This window comes from Rattus rattus, chromosome 11 (assembly GCF_011064425.1).
Source record: "Rattus rattus isolate New Zealand chromosome 11, Rrattus_CSIRO_v1, whole genome shotgun sequence".
Taxonomy (NCBI): domain Eukaryota; kingdom Metazoa; phylum Chordata; class Mammalia; order Rodentia; family Muridae; genus Rattus; species Rattus rattus.
Genome location: NC_046164.1, coordinates 70,774,922 through 70,802,899, shown reverse-complemented (window position 1 = coordinate 70,802,899; position 27,978 = coordinate 70,774,922). Strand labels below are relative to the sequence as shown.

The following is a 27,978-nucleotide window of genomic DNA, read 5'->3' as shown; positions in this document are numbered from 1 at the left end:
TGCTAAATTATATGTTTCTGGAACTTTGATTTTTACCAGGCTAAAGAGGCAGTGTGTGAAAGAAATGGCTGAGAGGCTGTTGGACCGTGCAGATCTGGTTCTGTTGCCCTCGAGGAATGACAGGGTGCAAGGGCCTACAGAACAAGATAAGTGTGTGTGCCAGGCATGGTAACTACCACCTAGGTGACCACATGGTAGAGTAGCAGCCGGAATGAGTGGATCAGGCTTGCGGGAACTGACAGAAAACATTCCATTTTAATCTTACCGCAACAGGTGGTGAACCAACATTATTAGGCAAAAAAAACCTAGAAAGTTAAGATTATCGGCCTAAGAGTTAGAGACAAAGTTTTATTTTCTAAGAGGGGGCCAGTGCCATTTTGAGTCATGTGATGTCTCAAGCTCAGAAACCTTAAACAAAAGAAACACCAGAGAGTTAGAGATAAGAAGCTGCTTGTGTTTTTAACAAAAGTTGTTTGGAAAAAGATTTAATTTAAAATGGTTTAATTGCTTTAAAGAGTAGAAAGAATTAATGCTCTATTTAGTCTTTCAGGATGCCCATATTCTTTGTACGTGGGCTCCATGGGAATTTTGGGTTAAAATCATAGTTAGACAAGCTGCCTGCTTCTTAATGACAGATATTAATGGAATTGTGATTTAGTTTGTTTTTGTAGTTAGAAGAATAGAGTACAGAGTTTACCTGAATCACGTGGGGATTTTCACCTGAGGTTCAGAACTTAGAGAGGGAAAATCAGTCACTGACTCCAAGTAGAGAGTGGTGATAGTTACAAGTTAATAAGGTTATTAAAAATAGAAGTCTGTACACCAGGCAGAGTGAATACAGACATATATTATGGAAGTTATTAATAAATAAAAATCTGACACTCTAGATAGAGATCAATGTATTTTGGGCTGAAGTCCTGGTTTGATAAGTTTCTTACTTCTTATTGGTATTGGAATTGATAGAAGGTGTTTAATTTGTTTTATGAATACCCTGTTAAAGGTCATATGGCTTGACAATGCTGGCTAGTGAGGGTTTGTGGTTATTTTTGGTATTTACTACAACAGGAAGTTCAGGTTCTCTTAATGTGGGCTCCAGGGGAATTTGGGGTTAATTTCCTGATAAGCCAGATTAGAGAAGCCTAAACAGGCTCATACACTATTGTTTAGCTTACTTCTTTTTTAAAAAATTGTTTTAATTTTCATAATGGGTGTGATTTTGAGCCTTGCTATATTATTCCTCTGGGAAAGAGTACAAATACAAGCTTTTCTGGTTACAGACTAAAGAACATGGTATTTTGGAAGAAAGATTTTGTCTTTGTATTTTTAAAAAGGGTGATTAGGCTCTGGACACCTTCCAGAGTTATATGGACCAGATTTGATAGAGGGAGACCACCTGAAAAACTAGATTCAAGAGAATCAAACAAAAAGTTATCTTGACGATGCTAACATTTTGCTTTGAGATTTATATATTGCAGAATGTACAGCTTGGTGAAGCTCATCATCAGAATGCTGAACTGGCCTGCTTGGATTCCTGATCTTAGGGACTTTCACCCAGATCCAGTCAAGGCAGCCATCAGAGGCCACAACAATCATTGGGTGGCCTTCTTAAGGCCAAACAACTCCCCCATTTTCCCTATACTGCCCAAAGATATCTCAATGACCATGTACAGCTTGAAGACGCCATTGAAGAGTCATCACCCCAATGCCCTGGACTGTGGGGGGCTAGAGGTGGTTATCTTAAAGTTGTTTTTATGAGAAATTTAGAAATAGTCATAATTTAATAGGGAGGAATTAGCTAGAATTGATTATACAGCCATAATCTCATTTGGTAGAAATCCTTATATTTGTTACTAAGCTAAAGTTATAATCTTTACATTGGTATAGAATTTTTGATACAAGTTTGTGATTTTCATTGACATAAATTTCCTCTACTGTTACAAAAATTTTAAAGTACAAGGCTTGGGCCTAGTCCTCCTATTAATGCTATTACAAACTGGTCTAAGATGATCAAACAGGAATTAAGGGCCAAATAACAAATTCATGGCTCCTAGTTTGTTGTTAGAGTGCTTTCAAGATAAAATATTAAGATATTTAACAGACAACAGTCCAGATTACCTTATATAGATAGATGGTTTTTAAAAACATCAGAAGTCCACAATATATGACATTTAATGTAATTTATCATTTGTTGAGACATATCTGTTCCTAACAGCTCCCCTTTGGTGGATTCAAAGAAGAAATTGAACAACATCTCCACCTCCAGGTAAGGTGATGCACTGTGTTGAGACAGCTACTAGGCAAGAATTGCCTCAATTCATCTACAGACTAAATACTGTCCAGAAAAGGACACGTTACAGAATAGTTGACTGATAATTTCTGCTAAGCCAGAGTGATCAGCCTTTCAAAATTCTGTATTTCAAAGGTCTGTCAGATGATCCTGGGCCAGAAGGCTGAAGACTTCACGTGTTGCTGACAGGGGACTGTGCAACAGTAGAAAATTGTCTCTATAACCTGTCTCAGTTCTAGAAGCCATGTTAGGTTTCCTATATTTACAGCTATATTGGTCATTCTCAGATTTCTGATGGGGCTGAAGACTGATTATAGTCTCATAACCGACTCAGGCTGTTTAACTTTGAAAATACATATTTAATTAGATAGCTATCAGATAGTATACAAGCTAGCCAGGATATAACATAGATTTTAAGCCTTTCTTAAGCTGGAATAGAGAACTAAATGTTCTGTTTAACTGATAAAATGTTGGTATATTTTATACTTTTAAATTACAAAATGATAATAGTTGTACTCAGTTTATATCTGAGAGAAAAGTCTTTTTTTTTTTCCTTTTCTTTTTTTCGGAGCTGGGGACCGAACCCAGGGCCTTGCGCTTCCTAGGCAAGCGCTCTACCACTGAGCTAAATCCCTAACCCCAAGAAAAGTCTTCTTAATTAGACAGAAAGGGTGGAGTGTAGGTTGATGTCATTATGCCAGTGAGGGCTGGCACAAGTTAGATCAAGGCCATGATAGAACAGTAAAAGAAAAAGGTGGGGATAAAGTTTTTGTAGGGAGGGAGGGAAGGAGAAGGATAGAGAATCAAGATGGAGACTGAGAAGGATGATCCACATCCAGGTGGTCCTGAATTGCCAAGGTAGCTGGGATGGATTTCTGTAGACAAATTTATCTTATCTAGGTGGGTAGTTTATATCCTTATCAACTGGTTGTAAGTTTATTGTGTGGATGTATTGTGGATTGAGAATTTAACATGTAAATCTAATTGCTAAATTACAAAAAAAATGTGATAAGGATACTGAAGTGCTGCTCACCACATTTGAAGGCTTCTGACAGCAGGGTTGGGAAACCCTTAAGGGGATGGCTATTGGAGGTTTGGCTGTGCTCTACTGAATATATAAGCAACACAAATTGGACTTGTGGGGTTTTGGGGGTGGGGTGAATTGGGAATTTCTGGTTTCTTTGGAGACTCAGTTGGGTCATGTGATGTTTTCTGGAAATTGAATTATGAGAGGATGTTTTTGCTGACACTGACATGTGAAAGGATGTTTTGCTGAGAACAGACATGTGGTATTTTTCTAGAAACTGCCTGGAAAAAGGACATGTGATGTTTTGGTAGAGCAGATACTTGAAAGAGCCTGTGATATTTGGAAAGGGTATAAATATAATCCAACAGATAGTGAATGCTGTTGTATGGTACTGGTTCGCCTTGCACTCTCCGCTGGTCGTTGCATGTTGTGACTTCATAGAGAAATGCCACCAAAGAACTTCTGGTGGTGGTCAGGCAGCTTCTTGCCATTTCCATGGACACACGCCAATCTGAAGAGCCTTGCAGTTTCTTCTGGATCAAACTGCAGTTGCTGATTTGTGAATGGTGTTTGAGTAGCTCGAGCTGCTGCTCCTGATCCATGTGAACTGAACTGCTGATATCATGACAATGCAAACTGGATTCACTCCAAAGAACTATTTCTAAACAGGTCCACATTCTTCTTTGCCCTATTACCTTTCCTTTCCAGTACCTCTGGTGGATGGTAGGCTACAAGGGAGGTTAAAACATTTAAGTACCCTTATTAAAAGTAGGTTTTGAAAAACATAAGCCTATGGGGGTAGGTCACAAGGGTTGGGGGACAATCCTGAGAGGACTGGGAAGTGAGTGTGATCAGGGTCCATGATGTGAAATTCCCAAATAGTCAATAAAAATATTATGAAGAAGAAACAAAACAAAACTCCATGACCAAAAGCAGCTTTGGGGGGAAAATGATTTATTTCACTTCCACTTCCACATCCTACCATCAAGGAAGTCAGGGCAGGATCCTGGAGCAGAGGCCATATACTAGTGCTTATATATCATATCACATTTCATACCATATACTAGCTTGTTCTCCATGTCTTGCTTAACCAGCTTTCTTATATATCCCAGAACCATCTGCCAGAGATGGCACCACCCACAGTCAACTGGACCCTCCCATATCAATCACAGTGAACTGAGCCCTCCCATATCAATCACAGTGAACTGAGCCCTCCCATATCAATCACAGTGAACTGAGCCCTCCCATATTAACCATTAATTAAGAAAATGCTCTACAGACTTGCCTACGGCCCAATCTTGTAGAGGCATTTCCTCAGTTGAGAGTTGCTCTTCCCAGATGACTTATGTGTCAAGTTGACATAAAACTGTCAGGACATCTATTCTCTTCTGAGTCAAAATAAATCTTTTCTCTTTTTTAAGTTGTTTATATCAGCGTTTGGTTACAGTGATATAAAACAAACTGAAAACAGGAAATAAATTCAAGGGAAAGTCAAAAGATGAGTCTCAGTGAGCTATGGGAGAAAGTCAAGGGGCCTAATGTAAAGACAAGAAGGAAAGTAGATCTTTAAAAAAAGATTCACTTCCCTCAACTGTGAAAAAAAAAGAAATTATGAAGTTCACAGGAAATGGATAGAAATGGAAATATATGAAGTGAAGTAAATTTTTAGATTTGTGTGTTTAATCTGGAGTGTCTGTAGAGGTCAGGAAACTAGCAAAGGCCATGATGGGGGAAGAGCCTTCGGATGGAGAGCAGGTAGCAGAACATGCATGATATGAAAGCAAACGAGGGGATATCGGGGTTGAAGTGGGGATGACAGTGGGAGAGTGGGGGAGGGGAACTAAAGACATTTGAAAAGCCTTATGGCTACCCACTACTTTGTAAACTAATTTTAAAAAAATGTTTTTAAAAAGGAGTGGCTATATAGCTGGTTCGCAGTTAACAGTATCAGTTGTTCTTCCTGAGGACAGGAGTTTGATTTCTGGAACCACACAGTAGCTGAAAATTGTAACTCCACTCTCAAGGGACCTGACACCCTCTTCTGGCTTCCAGAGACATGTGGTACACAGACATACAAAACAACCATGCATATAAAAATAACTTTTTTTTTTTCAAAAAAGGAATTGCACTCTGGCCAGACATGAATAATCCCTCTAGGGAACAGCTTTGAACTGGATCTCTAGACTTTCACAGCAGAAATGGATTATATTAATACTCCATGTCCTAAGTGATTTTAGGGTTCTCTTTTTAGAAGGGGATGTCACAGGAAAGGATGTAACCCAGTTCTATATGGAAACGTGCCTCCTCCTATAAATCAATCCAGTCAGGCAAGCCAACCACCTGCCCAAGAAGCCACCCACCAGAGAGCCGGTGCTCATCCTTAGCCATACTAAAGAGGAAGGAGAAACAATTACCCTGTAAGAGATAATGTACTTCTCCATGTCAGAATTCTTACCCATTAGCACAGTCACTCTGAATCTGCCAGGAGATCCTGTTGAGTCTTAACGAAGAAAGGCATAACTTCCCTTTCCTTCTCTTCTCTTTTGGATGCTGGCCAGAGCCTAAGTAATGCGTTTTCTCTAGTATTGGGGCTTTCTGACATTTTCTCTAATTCTCTGACTCTGCTTTGTGGCTGCTTGCCTGCCAGCTCACCTCCATACAGGCTTAATTCAAATGGCATGGCTTGTTTCTCAACTATTTTTGGTTTTGAGACAGGCTTCTCTGTGTAACCCTGGCTTGTCCCAGAAATCACTCTGTAGAGCTGGCTAGCCTCAAACTCAGAAATCAGCCCCCCTCTGCCTCTGCGGGGATTAAAGGCGTGCACCACCTTGCCCAGCTCTGCCTGGCTTCTTTCTCATCTCTAGTCTCCTCTCCTGGGCAGCTATTGAGATTTACAACATCCCTGCACTGTTTTCTTTTTCTTTTAAATGGTAATATTTTCCTCAAGCTTAAAAAGGGTGTGTGTGTGTGTGTGTGTGTGTGTGTGTGTGTGTGTGTGTGTGTGTGTGTGAGAGAGAGAGAGAGAGAGAGAGAGAGAGAGAGAGAGAGAGAGAGAGATAGAAGGAGAGGTGTTGTGAGGGCGAGACTGAGAGAAGAGGAAGGATTGAGGACTGTGATTGGGATGTAAAGTGAGTGAATAAATGAATAAATAAATAAGTTTGAATTGCAGTATGTGGTTCCCAGAAGCCATGGATTATTAAATGAAAGCTCCAGTGTCAGCTATAGAATTCCCCTTATGAGCTGTTGGTCAAGGAGATTCTCAAGTCCCCACCCCTCAAACACACAGGCTACTGCTTGTCGCAGTGTGCTCTTGGTTGAGACACTTGGTTTATTCCACCTCACTGGAAGGTGGAATCCTGTTGCTGAAGACACCACATACTTTGGTTGCAGGACATAAAGGAATGCAGTTAAAGCTGACCTGAAAACTTCCTCTCTGCTAGCTAGTATTTATAATGCCTACTACTCAGGAGAAACGTTACTGATCTTGCCAGAGGTAGACCCTGCATGGTACAATGCTGTCTGCCAGGTAAGATGTGTTCCCTGGTGCAACAGTGTAGCCACCTTTGCTTCGTGGTTGGATTTGAGGCCTACTCCACAGAAGGAATTCATGGCTAGTACTAATAATCTGGTCAAAAGCTCCTGGGCTTTAGGTAGGTGCTAGGCCACAGAAGAACCTACTACTGTTTTATTAAACTGTTGTCAACCCATCTTCTAAATATTTGTTTAGTTTTTATCCATGGATTAGTGCTGCTGACAAACTTGATCAGAGAAACTTCTCTTTTACAGTGAGCAGCAGTAATGTCAAGACTCAGAACTGGTCAAAGTGCTAAGAATAGGTGACTATCCTTTCCAGGGTCAGGGACCATCCCAGAAGAAGGTGGGGAGAGAATGTAAAAGATGGAAGATAAGGAGAAGTACTATGAAACATTGCCTTCTGAATATGACATAGTGACTCCACTCGTGAATTCACCAGCTATTGTTATCTGGACAAGACCTACACAATATCTGAACTCATCACCATGGCACGATGGGGAAGGGGCACATGACACCCCCACCCCTTGTTGAGGGGCTGTAGGGATAATGTTTATTTGCACTGTATGAAGATATATTTGTCTTTCCTTGCCCACTTAAGGCACCTTCTGATTGGTTAAAATAAAAAAGCCTATGGCCTATAGCAGAAGGCAAAATAGTAAGATGGGACATCCAGGCTGAGAGAGGAACTCTGGGAAGAAGTCAGGCACTGGAAGATTCGCCAATGAGACTTGAAGGAAATCAGATGTATAAAACTGAGGAGAAGCAACCAGCCACGTGGCAGAACTTAGATTAGTATAAATGGAATAATTCAGTTATGAGTTAGTTGAGAATAAGCCTAGCTTAAGGCCAGAAGCTATTAATAAATAAAAATAAGTCTCTGTCATTATTAAGAGCTAAGGCAGGCATAGAAAGGCCCATGGTAACAGAGCTATGGCAATTAACACCTTCTGAAGGATGGGGGAATCATTCTTCAGGGGTGTAGTTACAGCTAAGTTGCTCATGGTCCAGTTGCTAACCCTGTACTCACACATGTTAGCAACCCTAATTAAAATCAGTGGGTTAGGGAAAGGAGGGAGAGAGAGAAAGATATGAATGTATGGAAGCAGGATAGGTTGGGAGGAAACAGAATTCCAGGGGGATCTGAGGGGGATATGAAAGGGAAATAGGAAGTGAGAACGATAAAAAGTACATCATATAAGGTATGAATTGTCTAACAATAAATAAACAAGAGGCACCACCTGAAGAGCTGATATACAGCTATTGCAGAACTTGTAGAAGTTAGGGAGTAGAGCTTCACTGACAGGTCATTAGGGAGCAATGTGCATGTTCTCTCTCTCTCTCTCTCTCTCTCTCTCTCTCTCTCTCTCTCTCTCTCTCTCTCTCTCTTTCCCCTCCCTCCCTCCCTCCCTCCCTCCCTCCATCCAGGATCAACTGTAGAACTGGCGATGGGGAGTGGAGAATGGGACTCTTCCCCACTGCTGGTAAGAATGTCAAGTGGCAGCACTACCTGTTAGGAAGCAAAGCACAACCACCTGGCTCAGGAGGCAGCTCAGGAGCATTTTAATCCCAGAGGTCAGGAGGCAGAGGCAAGAGAATCGCTGTGAGTTAAGAGTCCAGCCCTTAGCTCAGCTAAGACGTGGTGATTACTGCCTCTCAGAAAAAACAAAAAATGAGAAGAAAGAAATAAAGAGAGAGAGAGAGAAGAAAAAAAGGAAAGCAGCAATACATACCTAGTGTATGACCCAACTATTATTATATTATTATATATGATTTTACATATGTGCATAAAGAACATGCACAAATGCACATGTTTACACTCCAAACAGAACACAATTCCAAATAGATTGATAAAGGAATTCATAAACAAACTCTGGTGCAATTCTGCTCAGCAATAAAAAAGAACAAAGTATCAAAACATATGAAGTTTCTTTAAATTTGCCTCAATAATGCTGTTAAAATGAAAAAAAAACAGGGATTGGGATTTAGCTCAGTGGTAGAGCGCTTGCCTAGCAAGTGCAAGGCCCTGGGTTGGTCCCCAGCTCTGAAAAAAAAAAAAAAAAAAAAAAAAAAGGAAAAAACCAAAGGTGAGATATAGTGAATACATTCCACTGACCACAGCTATGAAAACTTGACAGTATGCACAGGGCAACAATCTGAAGATCTGATAAATAGAGCAGGACACAGACTAGAGAAGCAGACCAGAGCCTGAAACATTACCAGACAGGCAGCAAGTTTATCGTCTGTTCCCCTTAAGCATGGGGTATGCTTGATACTGTACATGTGGTTAGTGGCAGAGAGTGTACAGGAGCCTCAGATTATTAAAGCCTCAGGCTTCTGGTTAGAAGACCCCCCAAAAATGGCAAAGACCCAGAAACAGTGAGAGAAATCATAGAAAGACAGCAGCTCAAAAAAAAAAAAAAAAAAAAAAAAAAAAAATCACTGTACCCATCTAGGCTCATCGAATCCTGCTCAGTTAATTCCTAGATCAACCACTGGGTGGCTGTCATGTGAAACTATCTAAACGGTGCCTCAAAGACTGAAAGCAGGACACAGTGGCACCACAGTCCTAAGAACTTGAAACCTAAGCTTAACCAGGACATTGGAACTAAAACAAAAGCATCACCATTTTAGTGGATTTTCAAGATAAGACTCAAACTTTCAAAATGTCTAGTAAATAACATCAAAATGCCTGGCACAAAGAAGTAGGAAATCTCAAGTCACATGGGGGAAAAAACAACCCAAAGATGTTGTACCAGGAGGATATAAATATTTGTCTTTCTCCTCTTCCTCTATCTCTCCCTCTTTCCATGGCCTCACTACATAGCCCTGGTTGTCCTGGAACTCACTATGTAGACCAGATTGGCCTCAAACTCATATAGAGATCCGCCTGTCTTGGCCTCCCTGTTGCTGGTAGTAAAGGTCTGTGCCACTAGGCCTGGCAGAATTTTCTAACAACACATTTTTAAAGATTTATTTATTTATTATGTGTGAGGACACTGATGCCGTCCTCAGACACACCAGAAGAGGGCATCAGATCACATCACAGATGGTTGTGAGCCACCATGTGGTTGCTGAAATTTGAACTCAGGACCTCTGGAAGAGCAATCAGTGCTCTTTAACCACTGAGTCATCTCTCCAGCCTAACAACACTTTTAAGCAGCTGATGTAAAAAAAAAAAAAAGGTGCCAATGTGATTGTGTTACATAGAATGGTAAAATTCAGCATAATCAATTAAAAATCAATGTTTTTGTAAGTTTGAATGAACCATTACATATTATTCCATTGAAATGTCAAAATATAGAAAAAGATGCAGGGGAACCAAAAGACAAAATACTTTACACTTTCTTGTCATTAGACGCAGAATAACACAGAAATGGGTAGAAATTACTTCAGCTGGTGGTAGAGACTTTCTCTTGGAAGGTGTATTTGGGGGAAAAAAGCCAATTTCCTGAAAGTATTGCAGTTAAAGCTGAGTTTTAAAAAATATTAATCAGTGACTGCAGAGATAGTTCAGCAATTAAGAACAGTTGCTGACTGGCAAGGATCAACAAAATAACTGACAACAAATGCTGGCGAGGATATGGAAGAAAGGGAACATTTGTTCACTGTTGGTGGGATTGAAAATTGGTCCAGCCTCTGGAAATCAATGTAGAGAACCTCCAGAGGCTAAAATCAATCTGTCATATGACTCAGTGATACTAACTCTAGGCATCTGCCCAAGGGACTCAACACCATCCTCCACAGACACCTGCTCAGCCATGTCACTGCTGCTCTCCTCACTCTAACTAGGAAACAATCTAAATGCCATCCAGGCGATAAAGAGACAATAAAACGTGATACACATACACCAGGAAAGAGTTTTCGGCTGTAAAGAAAGTTGAAATCATGAATTTTGCAATTCTGGATGGAACTAGAAAAGATTATACTGAGTGAGGTAATGGAGACTCAAAAGGACAAAGGTCACATATTCTCTCTCTCAGCTGTGACTTCTAGCTCTCGGACTTCAGATGTGAGTGAATAAAGTGGAGTGACTCCAGAAACCAGGAGAGCAAAAGGGAGCCACGGTAGGGGGCGCAGTAGAAAGGGAGAGCAATAGGGTACAAGTGATTCGAATGTGGAAAACGGGGCTATCCGTAAGGAAGGAGATAAATACAAAAGGAAGACAGGGGTAAAACAGCAGTAAGAATGCTTGATATTATCTAAAATTACACATAATGCATATATAAATCAGGGTATGCTTATACATACATAGTTTAAATGAAAATTTCCCATCTGGGCTGGCAATGTGTACACAATCTAACTAAAACTCCGACACTAGCCATGAGAAGCCACAGACTAAATACTGTTGTTACCCTTAATCGATTCCTAGAGATGGAAGTTAAGTTGCTATTGCTGAAGACACCATGTACATTAAACATGTAACCCAGAGAGGACCTGAGATGGATCTTGGAGGAGAACCTATTATTGCCACTTTACTAAACCAGCACAGTCCCTATTTATATGCTAAATGTGTATCCTTAACCCATAGATAAGTGTAGTCCTCACTGCTCATCAAAGAAATTTTTCTTTGCAACTGAGACTATTACAGAAAACCATAACTGGTCAAAATGCAAAGAATAAGAGATTTGTGGTGCCCAGTTCCAACCGACACATCTAAAACACAATTCCTGCAACAAAGGTTCACAGATTATTTCAGAAGAGGGGACAGAAGAATCAGAGGAACAGGAAGTTTGTTGTGAGATCATGTCCCCTAGAAAAGTCACAAAAAATTCCATCTATGAAGTCTAATCAACATGGATGCCTAAACAGAACCTAAACAATGACAACATCAATAGATAGACATGCTAACGTGAAAGGGGGAATTTGTATAGGGCCCCTCTGCTAGACAAAGAATGACAGGCAACTAAGGAATGCAAAGAGCAGAAGAAATAGACTCCCCCAACTGGTTATACAATACCAAGTAACATAATACAGACTGAGCAGGTTGTGTTTACAGATTAGGAAAAATGTGTAACAATAAAGAAAAGAGGCCATGAATTTGAGAGGGAGCAAGAGCAGCTACATGGAGGGAGGGGTACATGGGAAGGAGGAAAGGGAAGTACAAGGAATGGTAATCATATTATAATTTCAAAAAATAAAAAAATTCATAATGCCAGGCATGGTGGCCCACACCTTTAATCCCAACACTCTGAGTCAGGAGTAGATCAACCTGAGTTTGAGGCCAGCTTAGTGTGTTCCAGGATAGCCAGTGCTATATAGTAAAACCTTGTCTTGAAAAAAAAAGTCCTTTTTTTAATAAAAGTCTCATTTGCTGCTCAGCACCCACATGGTAGCACACAACGGTCTGTAACTCTAGTTCTAGGGTATCCACTGTGTTCTGCAGGCACCAAGCACACAAGTGGTACACAATACACATAAATAATAGAGTAAGTAAGTCTAAAAATATTTCTCAAGGATCAGATAAAATTCAGAAGTAGGACATTCTTCTAGCAGTTCATCAATTGAATTTTGTTCAGTTTAAGGAAAACTAATTCAAACTGTAGTCATCTTGGTAATATAATGATCTGGTTAAATAATGTATAGTTGGATTCAATTTTTAAGTGTAAAATTATGAAAATACTAATATTGTGGGAAATTAGAGGCAAACATTTAATTAGTCTTTGCGAAAGGAAAACCTATCAGAAGATCTGAAGACATGACTAATCAGGAACTACAAGCTGGGGAAACCATGGACAGTGGGGAGCACCATCATTCATGAGTCATGGCAGAATTGAGGGCTAAACAAAATCAGGAGATAATCTGAGAAAACTGTGAAAGACAAAACTGAGTATCCTCTGACAGGACACACGCTCAGAATGCCCTTTGTAGTGGGGCCTGAGCTTACGAAGCCCAGAGAGAAGCACATGCTCATGGTTCCCTTTCATAGGCATCTGCACAATCCAAGAGTGACATGATCCCAATCTGTCACAAGCAGATGCTGATAGAGAAAAGCAAGAAACAGAAAAAGAACCTGCCAGAGACACCCTATGGGCGCTACAGAGACACTCTATGAGGGCCTGAACCTGTAGCAGGGTACCCAGGTGGGCCTGCACCACAAAAAGGTTCTAAAAGATTGACAGCCACATGATGAGCTCCTAGATCAAGTGAGAGGACCCTGAGAGACAACTGACCTGAGAATTTATAGTCCCAGAGCAGGGTCCCTGAACCTAAGGCAGCATCCACATAATGCCAGTTTCTTTCTTCTTGCACAGTCACCCCAGTTAGATCAGCAGGTGCCTCTTCTGTGCGTGTCAATGGATACAACTTAACTATATCTGCAATTACCTAGATCTCAAGTGTCTGCGTGCACCTGTGAGGGGTTTCCCTTAATTAAATCATATGAAATGGGAAAACCCACTTCTTTGTTTTGGTTTGGTTTTGGTTTTTGAGACAGGGTTTCTCTGTGTGACCCTAGCTATCCTAAAAGTCACTCTATAGACCAAACTGGCCTCAAACTCAGAAATCCATGTAATGCTAATCTTGGAATTTTAGCTTCTTTAAAAAACCACAGAAATATTATATGACTGTGTTTTTGTTTTAATCCCAGGGGACACAGGGCTGCCTCAGACGGTCCACAGCAGCTGACTATGACTTGCCTAGTGCTCTAGCAGCGGTGTGATTTTTGCCAGCTGCAGATAGTTTCTGCAATGGTGTGATGTCTGGATTCTGGGGACTTTTCAGAGGGTGTATAAATGCTAGAGCCTGAAAAGGCAGGAGGGGTTGTTGGCTGTTCGCTGTTGGTCGGTTTGTTAAGTAGTTGTATGCAAAGAAGAAAGAAGAAGAAATTAGATATGCTGACAGCAAAGATCAAACTTGCCCCAAGGAACTTGATCCCCTAATCAGCAGGAAGTAGAATAACAATAACATCGCCCTCTTTCCTTTTTATCCTTTCTTCTATCTAGTATTAAAAGGTTAAAAGGGTGGGAGAAAAAAGGTGGAGAAGGGTGGAGAAAAGAACCCACAAAGTAACCAAAGGCAAGCCTCAGATCTGCCTACCTCTGCCTCCTGAGTAATTAGGAGTGTGCACCACCACCGCCCAGCTGGGAAGACCCACTTTTAATCTAGATCTTTGGAGGTGGCTAGCTTTAATCTGGCCCACACCTTCTGGTGGCATCCTGCGTACAGGGCATGGAAGAAGGAAGCTTGCTCTTTGCCTGCTTGCACTCATTCTTGCTTGCAAGTCCATTTCTTCACTGCATTAAAGCCTACGTCTTCAGTGTTCTGAAGACTAGTGGAGACATCCAACCTCCTAGACTGAGCAACTACTGAATTTTTAGGCTCTCCATTGGTAGACAATCATTGTTAGACTAGCTGGACTACAGCCTGTAAGCCATTGTAATAAATCAACCTTTCTATATCTATATATAGATTTGCTTTTTCAATTCTGTTCTTTGAGAGCACTAGTTCTCAACCTGTGAGTGGTGACCCAAAGCAGTCACTTTCATAAGGGTCACTTAAGACCATCAGAAAACACAGATATTTAAGATTCGTAACAGTAGCAAAAGTTATGAAGTAGCAATGAAAATAATTTTATGGTTAAGGGTTACCACAACATAAGGAACTGTATTAAGGGGTCACAGAATTAGGAAGATTGAGAACCATTGCTCTAGGTAAAGAACACTAACTAATGTACCTGGTAAAATCCTAACTACTAATTAGGGACTTATGGGAAGAACAAACAGGGAAAGATGACTTATATTTTCTTATTCCTTAAAAGTTCACATTATTTTATGTCAAATATTTCTAACTATATACATTAGTTTATATTTTAATTATTCATATATGTAATTCATGTATTTAAATCTAAGAGAACTCAGATTAAAGTATAATAGCAAGATATGTTAAAATAAAAAATGAGGTCAGGTAGTGGTGGTGCACACGCCTTTAATCCCTGCACTTGGGAAGCAAAAGCAGGTAGATCTCTGAGTTTGAGATTAGCCTGGTCTACAGAGTGAGTTTCATGACAGCCAGGGCTTTACAAAGAAATCCTCTCTCAAAAAAACAAACATAAAAATTTTAAAAATTAAAGATTAATAGTATTTTATAAGTACATGTGTTTAATAGAATGTATGAAGACAGGGGACTCTTCAATTTGAATAAAGGTGTGGTTGTTATTTATTTTCTACACTTGAACTTTTCTATAAGAAATTAACAAATCCGTGTATATAATCATGTTTGTATGGGTGTGTGCATGTGAAAACAAGAAACCAATCTTGGGTAGCATTCCTCAGGAGTCATCCACTTTGTTTTATGAAATGGGGTCTTTTATTGGCCCCAAACTCACCGAATAGGCTAAGCCAGCTGCCCATGAAGTCCAAGGGATCCTGCTGTCCTCATCTCTCCAACACTGAACTTACAAACATACTCTACTACACCCAGCATTTTCATCTGGGTATTAGGTGATTGAACTCAGATCCGCATGCTTGGCTTCAAGTATATTATCCAGTTCAACATCTCCTTTACATCAAAACTATAAAGCCATTTTGAAAACTATCTTGCTGGGAGTGGTGCGCACCTGTGACCCTAGGACTCAGGTGGCTGTACCTAGGCTATAAAGCAAGACCTTATCTTTAAAAATTACCCCAAAAAGTGTTACTATAAATGCAAGGGCATTTATAACTTTCCATTAAAAACAGTCATTAGAGTCAGGTGGTGGTGGCACACACCTTTAGTGCCAGCACTCGGGAGGCAGAGGCAGGCAGATCACTCTGTGAGTTTGAGGCCAAGCAGGGCTATACTCAACAAACAAAACTATCTCAAACGAAACAAAACAACAAAATAAATAAAAAAAGCCAATCTTTAGTAATTATGAGCTGGAGATGGTTTTCATCAGATAGTACCTTTGTAGGAGTCATCTTTCCGAGATACCCTCTGCCCTCATCACCAAAGTGTCTGAGTTTCTGGGTAGAAACAGCCATTCTTGTTCTCAGAGCACATAGTTGATGCCCCAATACCAGAGAAATAAACACATAGAGTAAAACACAATTAGCGCCATAAGGTTCCCTTCTAGGAACAGAATGTGCAGACGCAGACGTACAATGGCATGGAAATGAACAGGTAACTTACAGGATGCTTGGCTGAAAGTCTCCCTGTGACAGTTCCAGTCTGATTCCATGTAGAAGAGATGGAGCCCTTGATCAATTAAGAAGAATCAGTTTAAACCTATGCAATATGGAGTGAGGAAAGACACACAGACCCTTACCACCAACCCTCCTTGTTCCTCTTGAAAGTTACAAAACAGCCTTGGGATCAGGGTCAGCTGAAGGATGTTCCCCTCCAACCCAAACAGAAGCAGCACCAGGACAAGTAGGTCCATGTCAGTTGTTAACTGTACATGTGGGCTAAGGGGCTGCAGAGACAGCATAAACTTAAGTGAGATTACGACACATTCTGCAGCTCCTTGTGCAGTCTTACAAGTCACAGACACCTCTGACTGTAGCTTTACCTGTGATGGATATTATTGGTTGCCAATTTTACTATATCTGCAATTAACTAAAACCCAATTGTCTGGGTACACATGTGAGGGATGTTTTTCTTAATAATTTGAAGTGGGAAAACCTCCCAGTCTTTTGTGGTGGGAAAAAACACTTTTAATCCAGATCTTTGGAAGAAGGAAGATCTACTTTTAACCTTGGCCATACCTTCTGGTGGCAGCCTATCTAAAGGACACAAAAGAAGGAAATTTACTCTCTTTTCCTGTTTACACTCACTAGGAAGTCCATTCCGTCACTGGAATTAGAGCCTACTTCTTTGGATCTAACATATTTTAGACCAACCAAGACACCCAACCTTATGAACTGAAAACTACTGGATGGACTTTTTGTTGTTAGATAGCATTGTTGGACTAGCTGGACCATAGCACATAAGTCACCCTCTTACAACCCGGGGTGTGTGTGTGTGTGTGTGTGTGTGTGTGTGTGTGTGTGTGTACATATGTATGTGTGTATGTATGCATGTATGTATGTATGTATAGTCATCCTATCAGTTTTGTTCCTCTAGAGAACTCGACTAATATATTACCTCACATGGCTCTAGAAAAAGACAGACAGTAGATGTGAAAGCAGGCCAGCTGCTGAACTGCCTTATATGGAGGATCTGATGGCCTAAAACCAGCCTGCACAGAGCTGGAGAGACAGCTCAACTATTAAAGGCTAGGCTCACAACCCAAACCAACGTGCACTGTGTGGAGATTTTACAATACAACCACAATCCACATAGTTCCAAGAACAAGTTCTCCTTTCCTGTAAAACTAGTGTGTGTATCAAAATAAACCTTATTACTAATCCCAACTTCTTTTTTGTTAAGGCTTAGTTACCTTTTTCATATAAGCTAGTAATCCATCTATAAAAGTTGACTTGATCTTGTGAACCTATATCATAAAGACAAGAAGAGTTATGTTATTAAACTTGTGTAAGCATTCAAAGAGGCCAACTCCATAGCAGCAGTTCACATAGGCATGGGCATGTGGTGTAGAATTCACCTTGGACAACCTTAAGTGTGCCAGGATTGAATGACAAGATTGACAAAGGAAGATGCCAGTTTGTCATCCTGCAGGATTTCTAGGCTACAGAGATACTACAAAATTGCACTGCAACTTCTAATTTTTTTAAAATCTTATTTTTAATGATGGTTCTTAAATGCTTTCATCTACCTTGTAGCCCATCACTCACCAGAGGTGGTGATAAAAAGGGACACTGGGGAAGTGGACCAGTTTAGAAAGGTTCTTTGGAGCAATTCCCATCTGTGCTGTCTGGAAACCAGCAGTTCAGTTCACAGGTTCACAGTAGCAGCTGCATCAACTGGCAAGCACTTCACAAACACACCAGCAGTCCAGTCAGTCGAGTCAGGATAGCAAACACAAATCAGCAGCAGTGGCACAGCAAGAGGAACCAGCAGGAACACCAAGAGAAGTTCTCCCATTGCGCCTCTCTCAATGAAGCGAAGATCAACAAAGGTGAGACCAATAAGATATTCACAGCCAGCTCTGTAGGCAAGCCTAGCTCAGCCTCTGTCACTCTCCATCAAGTCCTCTTTATATCCCACCATGTGTCCTCCATGGGTCTTGCCTCAGCACACGAGTCTGACTTGGCAAAACTCCACATGCATCTGTCTTAGCTGACATCACTCTGCCAATCAGTCAAGACCTCAGAAGTGGCAAAAAAGCCTGGGCACACCACCAGGAGTTTTTTGGTGCGTTTCTCTCTATGGAGTCCCAACAAATAGAGCTCAACTACACAATGTAAGGTGGACCAATACACACGTGTTGTTAGTAAAGAATCCTTCATGTGTCCTTTCATGTGTTTGCTTTAGCAGAACATCCTTTTACCTGTGCTTTAGCTAAATGTTTCTTCATAAGTCTGCCTTAGCCTCTGCTCTGTCTCCACCTCAGAAAAACACTCCTTCACGTATTTATCCCAAAACGCCATCCAGCACAACTGGCTTTCCAAAGAACCCTTAAGTTTCCACTTCATTGCACAAATACTCAGTGTCCCCAGCAGTGGGCCTTTTCTAGTTTTTTTCCCCCAACCTCATATCACTTTGGGAAGATCACTAGTTTGGTACCAATGTATTTCTGTGGCTCAGTAAACAAGAGCACTGTTGTTTGGTTTGTAAATGTGGTTAATGGATAACAGAAAACATGAATTAAAGGGCAGGTATATGAACAAAGAAAACGTGATTAACTATGAGAGGAAATGGGGCATGACAGTAAACCCCCAGAAAGTATCACTATCTTGGAACTTGAAAACTCGAGGAATGACAAGACTGTTGTGAGAAATGGTAGATGTCTCATTGTCACTTGAAGAGACTGGGTACAGGTCATCAGTCTCCTTCCCCATATGACTCCTTGGGTTCCCAGTGTTGGGCAGAGTAGACTTGGGCATGGGTAGGAAGACACCCAATGAAGAAGAAGTGGGGCTGACAAGGGCACAGTAAATAATTGCACTGTTGCTTGGTTTATAAATGTGATTAATACAGAAATGAAATAAAGGACAAGTATGTATCAGGAGACATGAAAAAGTTGGTTGAGAACATTTTATTTCCTTAGAACTCTGTTAAAGTGCAACAACAAATATGGCGTTGTAAAGAGACAAGCTGGATAGTTCTTCATCACAAACCATTTAGAGAGAGAGAGAGAGAGAGAGAGAGAGAGAGAGAGAGAGAGAGAGAGAGAGAGAGAGAGAGAGAAGAGAATCAACTTACCTGTCTATATTCCAGAATTATCTTGGGTAATGGGTGAAGGTCTTGTAGAGAATTTAACTAGAAATGAAAATATGTATTACCAATATAATTTCTTCATTTCAATATTCCAAATGTTTACTTTCAATTGGAGAGTGTGCTAGTAATAAATGATGTAATTTAACATATTATAAAAAATAAAGATTCATAGCAAAGTATCTTTTTTTTTTTTTTAAATTCTTTTTTTTTTTTTTTTCGGAGGTGGGGACCGAACCCAGGGCCTTGCACTTCCTTGGCAAGCGCTCTACCCCTGGGCTAAATCCCCCCCCCCTGATAGCAAAGTATCTTAATCCAGTATCAAGTACCTTAATCCCAACCCCTCATAAAATCATTCTGACATTTACCCAGGAGCTAAAATTACTTTATATGAGCTGAGAAGTGAGAGTCAGAAGAAGAGAGTCTTAAAATTACCAAAATCCAAATCTCACATAAAGGAATAAATCAAGTGCCCCAAACATAAAATCCATGCTACAGCAGCACCTAAACATTTGACTGGGTGAGACGTCAGGGAGCTGGCATAGGCTGTGAAACCCTAAAGCCACAGTATTAGTGTTGAACACACAGTGCTACTGATCCGAATCTGTTAATGTGAAGTTCAGAAAGAAGAAAGAGCGGCCAGCATTGTAGAGCTCAGGTCTGAAGAAGGAGCAGGACTACTAGGAAAGTGGGATAGTTATTCCTTGCCATGGAAGCAGGCACATGGTGTTGTCATGGGAAGTGGTTATATGTGCCTGTGAGCACCCACCATTACTAAAGATGCAAACATCAGTCACATCTGAAATCACCGTTGACCTTCTTCCAGCATCACTCACAGCAAGTCCTATGATTTCTCCCTACAAAGTATGTCCAAAGTCTGCCTTTTTTCCTCCCATCTTTGCCTCATCACCTTTGTCCTGTCATTTACTTTCTCTCCTGGCCTCACAGGCAAATATGCTCATATGCCCAGACATACAAATACATAAATACACACATAGGTTTGTTCTCTCTCTCTCTCTCTCTCTCTCTCTCTCTCTCTCTCTCACACACACACACACACACACACACACACACACACACACACACACTTACTTAAAAGCACAACATTGCCCCCAATCATCCTTTTCCAGAAGTATATAGCCAGCTAGATGTTCATGGAGGGCAATACCTGCTCATCTCCTGGTGTACAGCTAGGAGCATAACTTTGAGTGAGAGCACCTTTTCTAAAGAGCCCGCTGCCAGCACAGAAGGCAGCTTATACCTGGAGATACATGGACATGTTAGAAAGACAAGGAAACTAAATTCTTACCATGGCTTCTGATGTAGACAGCTGGTTCTGCAGCCCAGTTCTGGGAAGATGTTTCCTCTGACTCAACAGGTGCAGCTTCAACTTGCCAAAGAGGATCTTTAACAAAAACAATGCATGTGTGTGAAAAAGATCCAGATTTGAAAAAATGAAACATAACCATCACAGTTATAGCCACTACTCTGAAGATACATACACACCTGAACAGATAGTACAACAGGCTTAGCTCCTCATTTATAAAGACTTTGACCTAATGTATCTCATAATGTTCATCACTTGTGAGAACATGAATACCTTCAGACAGTATGATAAATTCAGAACAAACCATCTTTTAAATTCTTGAGAAAGACACAGTTTTTGAAAGGTCAAAATGTAACATTACCAGCCAGGCACAGTAGTGGTCCATGGCTGTAATCTTAGTACTTTGGAAGGTGAGACAGGAGGACTGTCGTGGGTTGGAGTGAGCATACAGCCATGCACTAATGGGGAGTTTAGGCAAGTCTGGGCTATAGAATGAGACATTGTCTCAAAAATAAAATGAAATTGAGCCTTACCTCACGAAGTTGATTATTACTCATTATAAGAAACTGTTCTCCTGCAACAAAATGGGCTTCTTGCTCCAATTCCTTGAGGTGAGCCTGAAAAATTGAAACAGTATTCATAGACTTTATGATTTAAAATAATTTAATCTTCATATCAAGAAACTCTCAACAAAAGCCTTTAGTGGAATAAAAAGTCATCTATAACTTATCAAAATGAACATTTACCTCTTTTTTTTTCAGAGCTGAGGACCGAACCCAGGGCCTTGTGCTTGCTAGGCAAGCGCTCTACCACTGAGCTAAATCCCCAACCCCAAAATGAACATTTAAAAGCATACGTATTGACTTGTAGTAGAACTTTTAGGCCCATATTTTTCCCTAAACCTAGCTAAAACTTAAAGAGGCAAAAATAAAAGTACAGCAAAATTAGAGCAGTACTATTAGAACTAGGAAAGGGATCCATTATTATGCGAAATAAGACAGAAAAAGAAAATGTATGAGTTACAGGTGTACACCCACAATAGATCAAGATGTTCTACAAGTCAGTAAGAGGAAATATAAAAGACTTAGATGAAGGGCTGGCTGTGGGTAAAAGGCACAAACCTGATAACCTGAGGACCTCTACACACACACACACACACACACACACACACACACACACACACACACCATTTTAGAGACTTGGGCAGATTGTTTTCAAAGAGAAACTAGTAGCCAATGATGATAGAAAATAATTCACTTCATCAGTAATAAGGAAAACAGACTGAACTCATGCCTGGTTTATGATACTTGAAACCTGTAGACAACCAGACCTCTTGCCTGGGACAGACATCACCCATGGCAGAGCATGGTAGCACTGAGCAAAATACAGTGGTAGCATCAAGACTAAGATGTGGACAATTGAGAGACTGTATACAAACTAATGATTTATTCATCATTCAACAATAAGCCAAACCATACTGCTTAGACACTGAAATGGAGAACATATGAAGAATAACAAGAATGAAATGCCTTCTAAGGTGGTAGCTACTTTGGGTAGCAGAACACACTTCTGCCAGGAAAAGCACATAAGGCTCTGGATATCCCATGCTTTAACCTGGGTGATGGATACCAGAGTTATCTTTTGGGTAATTTAAATGAAATTAAAAAATATTTCTCTTATTATAGAGGATATTTTTCACTATCCTGGGTTTTTTGTTATTCCAAATGAAATTGCAAATTGCTCTTTCTAATTCTATGAAGAATTGAGTTGGAATTTTGATGGGGACTGCATTCAATCTGTAGATTGCTTTTCGTAAAATGGCCATTTTTGCTATATTAATCCTGCCAACCCATGTGCATGGGAGGTCTTTTGATCTTCTGAGATCTTCAATTTCTTTCTTCAGAGACTTGAAGTTCTTATCATACAGATATTTCATTTGCTTGGTTAGAGTCACACTGAGATATTTTATGTTATTTGTGACTATTATGAAGGGTGTCATTTCCCTAATTTCTTTCTCAGCTTGTTTATCCTTTGAGTAGAAGAAGACTACTGATTTGTTAGAGTTAATTTTATGCCCAGCTACTTTACTGAAGTTGTTTATCAGGCTTAGTAGTTCTCTGGTGGAACTTTTGGGATCACTTAAATATACTATCATATCATCTGCAAATAGTGGTATTTTGACTTCTTCCTTTCCAATTTGTATCCCTTTGACCTCCTTTCATTGTCTGATTGCTCTGGCTAGGACTTTGAGAACTATATTGAATAAGTAGGGAGAGAGTGGGCAGCCTTGTCTAGTCCCTGATTTTAGTGGGATTGCTTCACATTTCTCTCCATTTGGTTTGATGCTGGCTACTGGTTTACTGTATATTGCTTTTACTACGTTTAGGTATGGGCCTTGAATTCCTGATCTTTCCAAGACTTTTAACATGAAGGGGTGTTGAATTTTATCAAATGCTTTCTCAGCATCTAATGAGGTGATCATGTGGGTTTTTTTTTCTTTGAGTTTGTTTACATAGTGGATTATGTTGATGATTTCCATATATTAAACCATCCCTGCATCCCTGGGATGAAGCCTATTGATCATGATGGATGATTGTTTTGATGTATTCTTGGATTCAGTTTGTGAGAATTTTATTGAGTATTTTTGTGATGCTGGCAAGGATGTAAAGAAAGAGGAACACTCCTCCATTGTTGGTGGGATTGCAAGCTAGTACAACCACTCTGGAAATCAGTCTGGAGGTTCCTCAGAAAATTGGACATTGTACTACCTGAGGATCCAGATATACCACTTCTGGGCATATACCCAAATGATTCTCCAACATATAACAAAGACACACGTTCCACCATGTTCATAGCAGCCTTATTTCCAGAAGCTGGAAAGAACCCAGATGCCCTTCAACAGCGGAATGGATACAGAAAATGTGGTACATCTACACAATGAAGTACTACTCAGCTATCAAAAACAATGACTTCATGGAATTCTTAGGCAAATGGATGGAAGTAGAAAATATCATCCTGAGTGAGGTAACCCAATCACAGAAAAACACACATGGTGTACACTCACTGATAAGTGGATATTAGCCTAAAAGCTTGAATTACCCATGATTCAATCCACAGACCACATGAAGCTCAAGAAGGACAACCAAAGTGTGGATGCTTCAGTCCTTTTTAGAAGGGGGAACAAAACATTCATAGGAGGAAATATGGAGACAAAGTTTTGAGCAGAGACTGAAGGAATGGCCATTCAGAGCCTGCCCCACCTAGGGATCCAGCCCATATATATACAGTCACCCAAACTAGACAATATTGATAAAGCCAAGAAGTGTATGCTGATAGGAGTCTGATATAGCCGTCTCCTGAGAGGCTCAGTTAGAGCATGACAAATACAGAGGCGAATGCTCACAGCCAACGCTGTGTCAATGGGGACACAGAACGGGGTCCCCATTGACAGAAGTCAGAGAAAGGATTGAAAGAGCTGAAAGGGCTTGCAACCCCATAAGAACAACAATACCAACCAACCAGAGCTCCAGGGACTAAACCACTACCCAAAGAGTACACATGGACAGACCCATGGATACAGCTGCATATGTAGCACAGGATGGCCTTGTTGGGTACCAGTGGGAGAAGCCCAGGCTGGACCCCCCCAGTGTAGGGAAATGTCAGAGCAGGGAGGTAGGAAGATGGGTAGTTGGCAGGGGGAGGACACCCTTATAGAAGAAGGGGAGGGATATGGGATAGGGAGCTTATGGACGGGAAACCTGGAAAGGGAATAACATTTGAAATGTAAATAAAAATATCCAATAAAAATATATTTAAAAAATCACAAATACTAAAAAATATTTCTCATTCTTTATGTACCTTTCCATATTTTCATTCTTTAGGAAATCTACCAATTCCTTGGATGAACCATAGGAGCAAATATTCTTTTTTTTTTTTTTTTTGGAGCTGGGGACCGAACCCAGGGCCTTGGGCTTGCTAGGCAAGCACTCTACCACTGAGCTAAATCCCCAACCCCAAATATTCTTACAAGAAAAGTCTTAGTCTAGGCCTTGATGGCCCACTGTAGCCACACACACACAACTGCCACACACACACACACACACACACACACACACACTAAGTCAATGATTGTTTTCCCTACATGAGTGTATGTCAGTCACTATTATACTGCTGTAAAGAGCATGACCAATTTATTTATTTATTTTGGTTCTTTTTTTTTGGACTGGGGACCCGAACCCAGGGCCTTGTGCTTCCTTTTTTTTTTTTTTTTTTTTTTTTTTTTTTTTCGAGCTGGGGACCGAACAGGGCCTTGCACTTGCTAGGCAAGTGCTCTACCACTGAGCCAAATCCCCAACCCGGGCCTTGCGCTTCCTAGGCAAGCACTCTACCACTGAGCTAAATCCCCAACCCCCCAAGACCACACTTATAAGATGAAGTATTTAATTTGACTTTTCAAGACAGATTTTCTCTTGTAGTCTTGACTGTCCTGGAACAAACTCTGTAAATCAGGCTGGATTCAAACTCAGAACTTCGCCTGCCTCTGCCTCCAGAGTTCTGAGGCTACAGTCTGTGCCACTATTACCTGACTGAGAGTTCTACTCTTGATCCACAGGCCAAACAGAGGGGGAGGGGCGGAGAGGGAGAGTGAGAAGGAAAGGAGACAGAGATAGAGACAAGGCAGAGACAGACAGACACTGTGCTTGGCGTGGGCTTTTGAAACCTGAAAGCCTACCCCTAAATGATATACTTCTTCCTACAAGGCCATACCTCCAAATTCTTCTAGTCCTTTAAAATAGTGCTACTCTCTAGTGACAAAGGATATGAATATATAAGAGCCTACGGAAGCCATTCTTATACAAACAATAATGTTCTAGTCCCTAGCCCTCATAGGCTTGTAACCATAACATAACACAAAAACGCATTCAGGCTAATTTCAAAAGTGTCTATCAACACTGCCTAACAATCCAAAATTTCTGAAAAATCAAAGTTTCTGAAATTCATGGCAATTTCTAAATTGTAACCCCCTTTAAAATCAAAATTAAAAAGTAGATCACATACTTCCAACATTAAATAGCACAGAATATACATACCACTCCAAAAGGGAGGAAAAGAAGCATAGGTAAGGAAATACTGGACCAGAGCAATACTTAAAACCTGAATCTCCATGCCTGATATCAAAGTGTTCTTTAAAGAGCTGCAACTCCTTTTAGCTTTATTGACTGCAACCCAGTTCTCTCTATTGGACTGGTTCCACATCCAGTGATATTCCATGATTTGGCCATCTCCAACATTTTGGTATTGCCAACACAAACCAGGGTTCATCTTCATAGCTTCAAGAAATGACCTCTCTGGGCCTCCTTGAATTGACACCCCTGACACATGGCTAGCCTCAGTGGCTTTCCTTAGCTGTGGAGAAAGATTCCATAACCCCTTCCATACATGGCTACGGCCAAAGCTGCCAAGTTCTGCTGCTGCTGTGTCTGGAACTGGGCCTCCATGTTCAATTACATTTGCATCAGCTTTCCATTATTGATGGTTTCCTTATGGTTTAAGCTTTTCTTTAATTTCTTTTTATAAATTAGAAGCTTAGCTGGATGAGGTCTTGTCCTGAGGTCACCACTCTCTTTATTTAATTTAGTATCAGGCTTTTCTTTAAGCTTTTGTTTATTGAAAACAGGATTTCTCTATGTAGTCCTGGCCGTTCTGGAACCCACTCTGTAGATCAGGCTAGTCTCAAACTCAGTGATCTGCCTGCCTCTACCTCCCATGTGCTGGGATTAAAAGGTGTGCACCACCACTACCTAGCTTTTTTAAGCTTTTTTAACTCCTTGAGCATAGGACCTGACTCCAACATCACCTTTCCTGGTGCTCTTTTTCTCTTCACAATATGTTTTATATTAGTCTTTGTCCAGCTTACTCCTTTTCAGTATAGATCTACATAGGAGTGATTACTAATAACCACAGGATATAGTGTTAATACTAGCCTATCTTGAAATCTCTTCTGCCAATACCATCAATCCAAAATTCTTCAATTTAGCCTCAGACAGATTTTTTAGGACAAAAGCAAAAAGCAGCCACTTTCTTTGCCAAATTATCACAAGAATGACATATAGGTTAATTGCTAATATTCTTCTCCCTGGTACCAACTTCTGTCTTAGACACTGTTCAATTGCTGTGAAGAGACACTAACCAAGGCAACTATTATCAAAGAAAGCATTTAATTGGAGGCTTGCCTACAATTTCAGAGGTTAGTCCATTATTATCACTATGAGGAGCATGGTGACATATAGGTCATATGCTGAAATAAGATATGGTGCTGAAGAAGCTGAGAGTTCTATATCCTGACCCACAGGCTGGGAGAAAAAGAGAGAGAGAGAGAGAGAGAGAGAGAGAGAGAGAGAGAGAGAGAGAGAGAGAGAGAGAGAGAGAGAGAGAGAGAGACAGACAGAGAGACAGAGAGACAGACAGAGAGGCAGAAAGACAGAGACAGAGGGGCAGAGACAGACAGACACACACTGGGATTAGCATGGGCTCTTGAAACTTCAAAACCTACCCTCAGTGACACACTTCCCCCAACAAGGCCTCTAATCCTTCTAATTCTTCCAAACAGTGCCATTCCTGGTAACTAAGCATTCTAGTATGTAAGTCTTAGTGCTATTCTTATTCAAACCATTCAGTGCAGTAGATGTCAGTGGGGTATAAACACTTCAACATATGATCTTCCCCTCTAGGATTCCAAGAGATGGAGGAACAGTACCAATACTGCTCTAAGGCCAATAGTGAAGGGAAGAAAATCAGAATCTACTGAGAGCAATGACAAGTACAAACTCTGAAATAATAGCTTACCCCAAGGAGTGCCGATGTCCTCTCCATTTCTTCTTTGTCAATTGAAATCTTGTGGTTTTCCATCACTGTGAGTCAGAGTCAAAATCAGATCATATTTTATTGCATTAATCAATCCTTTTTTGGAGACAAAAGAGCCTCACTCTTTGATAACCTAATGATAACAATGCTCATTTACTCAGGTCCCACTGTAAGTCAACCTCTGTTCTGTGAGGAAACAGAAGCATCAAAAGAATTGGATTGCTGGGGATACAGTCTAGTAACAGAACACTCGCCCAATACAAGCCAGGTCCTGGGCTCAGTTCCCAGGTATGAAGGATGCGGGACTATACTAGTCCCAATCTGGTTCTTTGCATACTCTGGATGGAGAGTCACTCCTGGCCCTGAAGCAGATGGGCAAAAGTCTTGTATTATGCTTAAAGAGAGGGTCTTAAGTACTAGAGGAGAAAAGCACAGAACTGTAGGATTAGCCTTAAGTTAAGATAACACAGGTGGGTAAATATCATTGAGACCTCCTTCTGGCTAGAAAGAACAGGGAGGATCTTCATGGCTGAAGCCAGGTCTTCAAGTCCTTCAAGACGAGGAAATGATGCAGCCCAAACCCTCTTGTTGCAGAAGAGAAAACCATTTGCTAGCAACCTCTCTGGATGAACTACAGTGCTCACTCTATTATAGGGTAGATAGAAAATGCATTCCTGAACAATTTAA

The 27,978-nt window shown here is 40.6% G+C and overlaps 1 protein-coding gene across 1 annotated transcript in view; it reads right to left on the bottom strand.

Annotated features, from left to right (window-relative positions):
• Positions 1–27,978, bottom strand: part of Poln (DNA polymerase nu) — a 114,039-nt gene that overhangs the window by 65,843 nt on the left and 20,218 nt on the right. Inside the window, exons 7-12 of the mRNA XM_032916412.1 lie at positions 27,274–27,338; positions 20,961–21,044; positions 20,410–20,505; positions 19,089–19,145; positions 17,203–17,256; positions 15,954–16,019 (exon numbers count right to left, since the gene is read on the bottom strand). Of these exons, the coding sequence (XP_032772303.1) occupies positions 15,954–16,019; positions 17,203–17,256; positions 19,089–19,145; positions 20,410–20,505; positions 20,961–21,044; positions 27,274–27,338 (422 nt within the window). The remainder of the gene's footprint in view (positions 1–15,953; positions 16,020–17,202; positions 17,257–19,088; positions 19,146–20,409; positions 20,506–20,960; positions 21,045–27,273; positions 27,339–27,978) is intronic.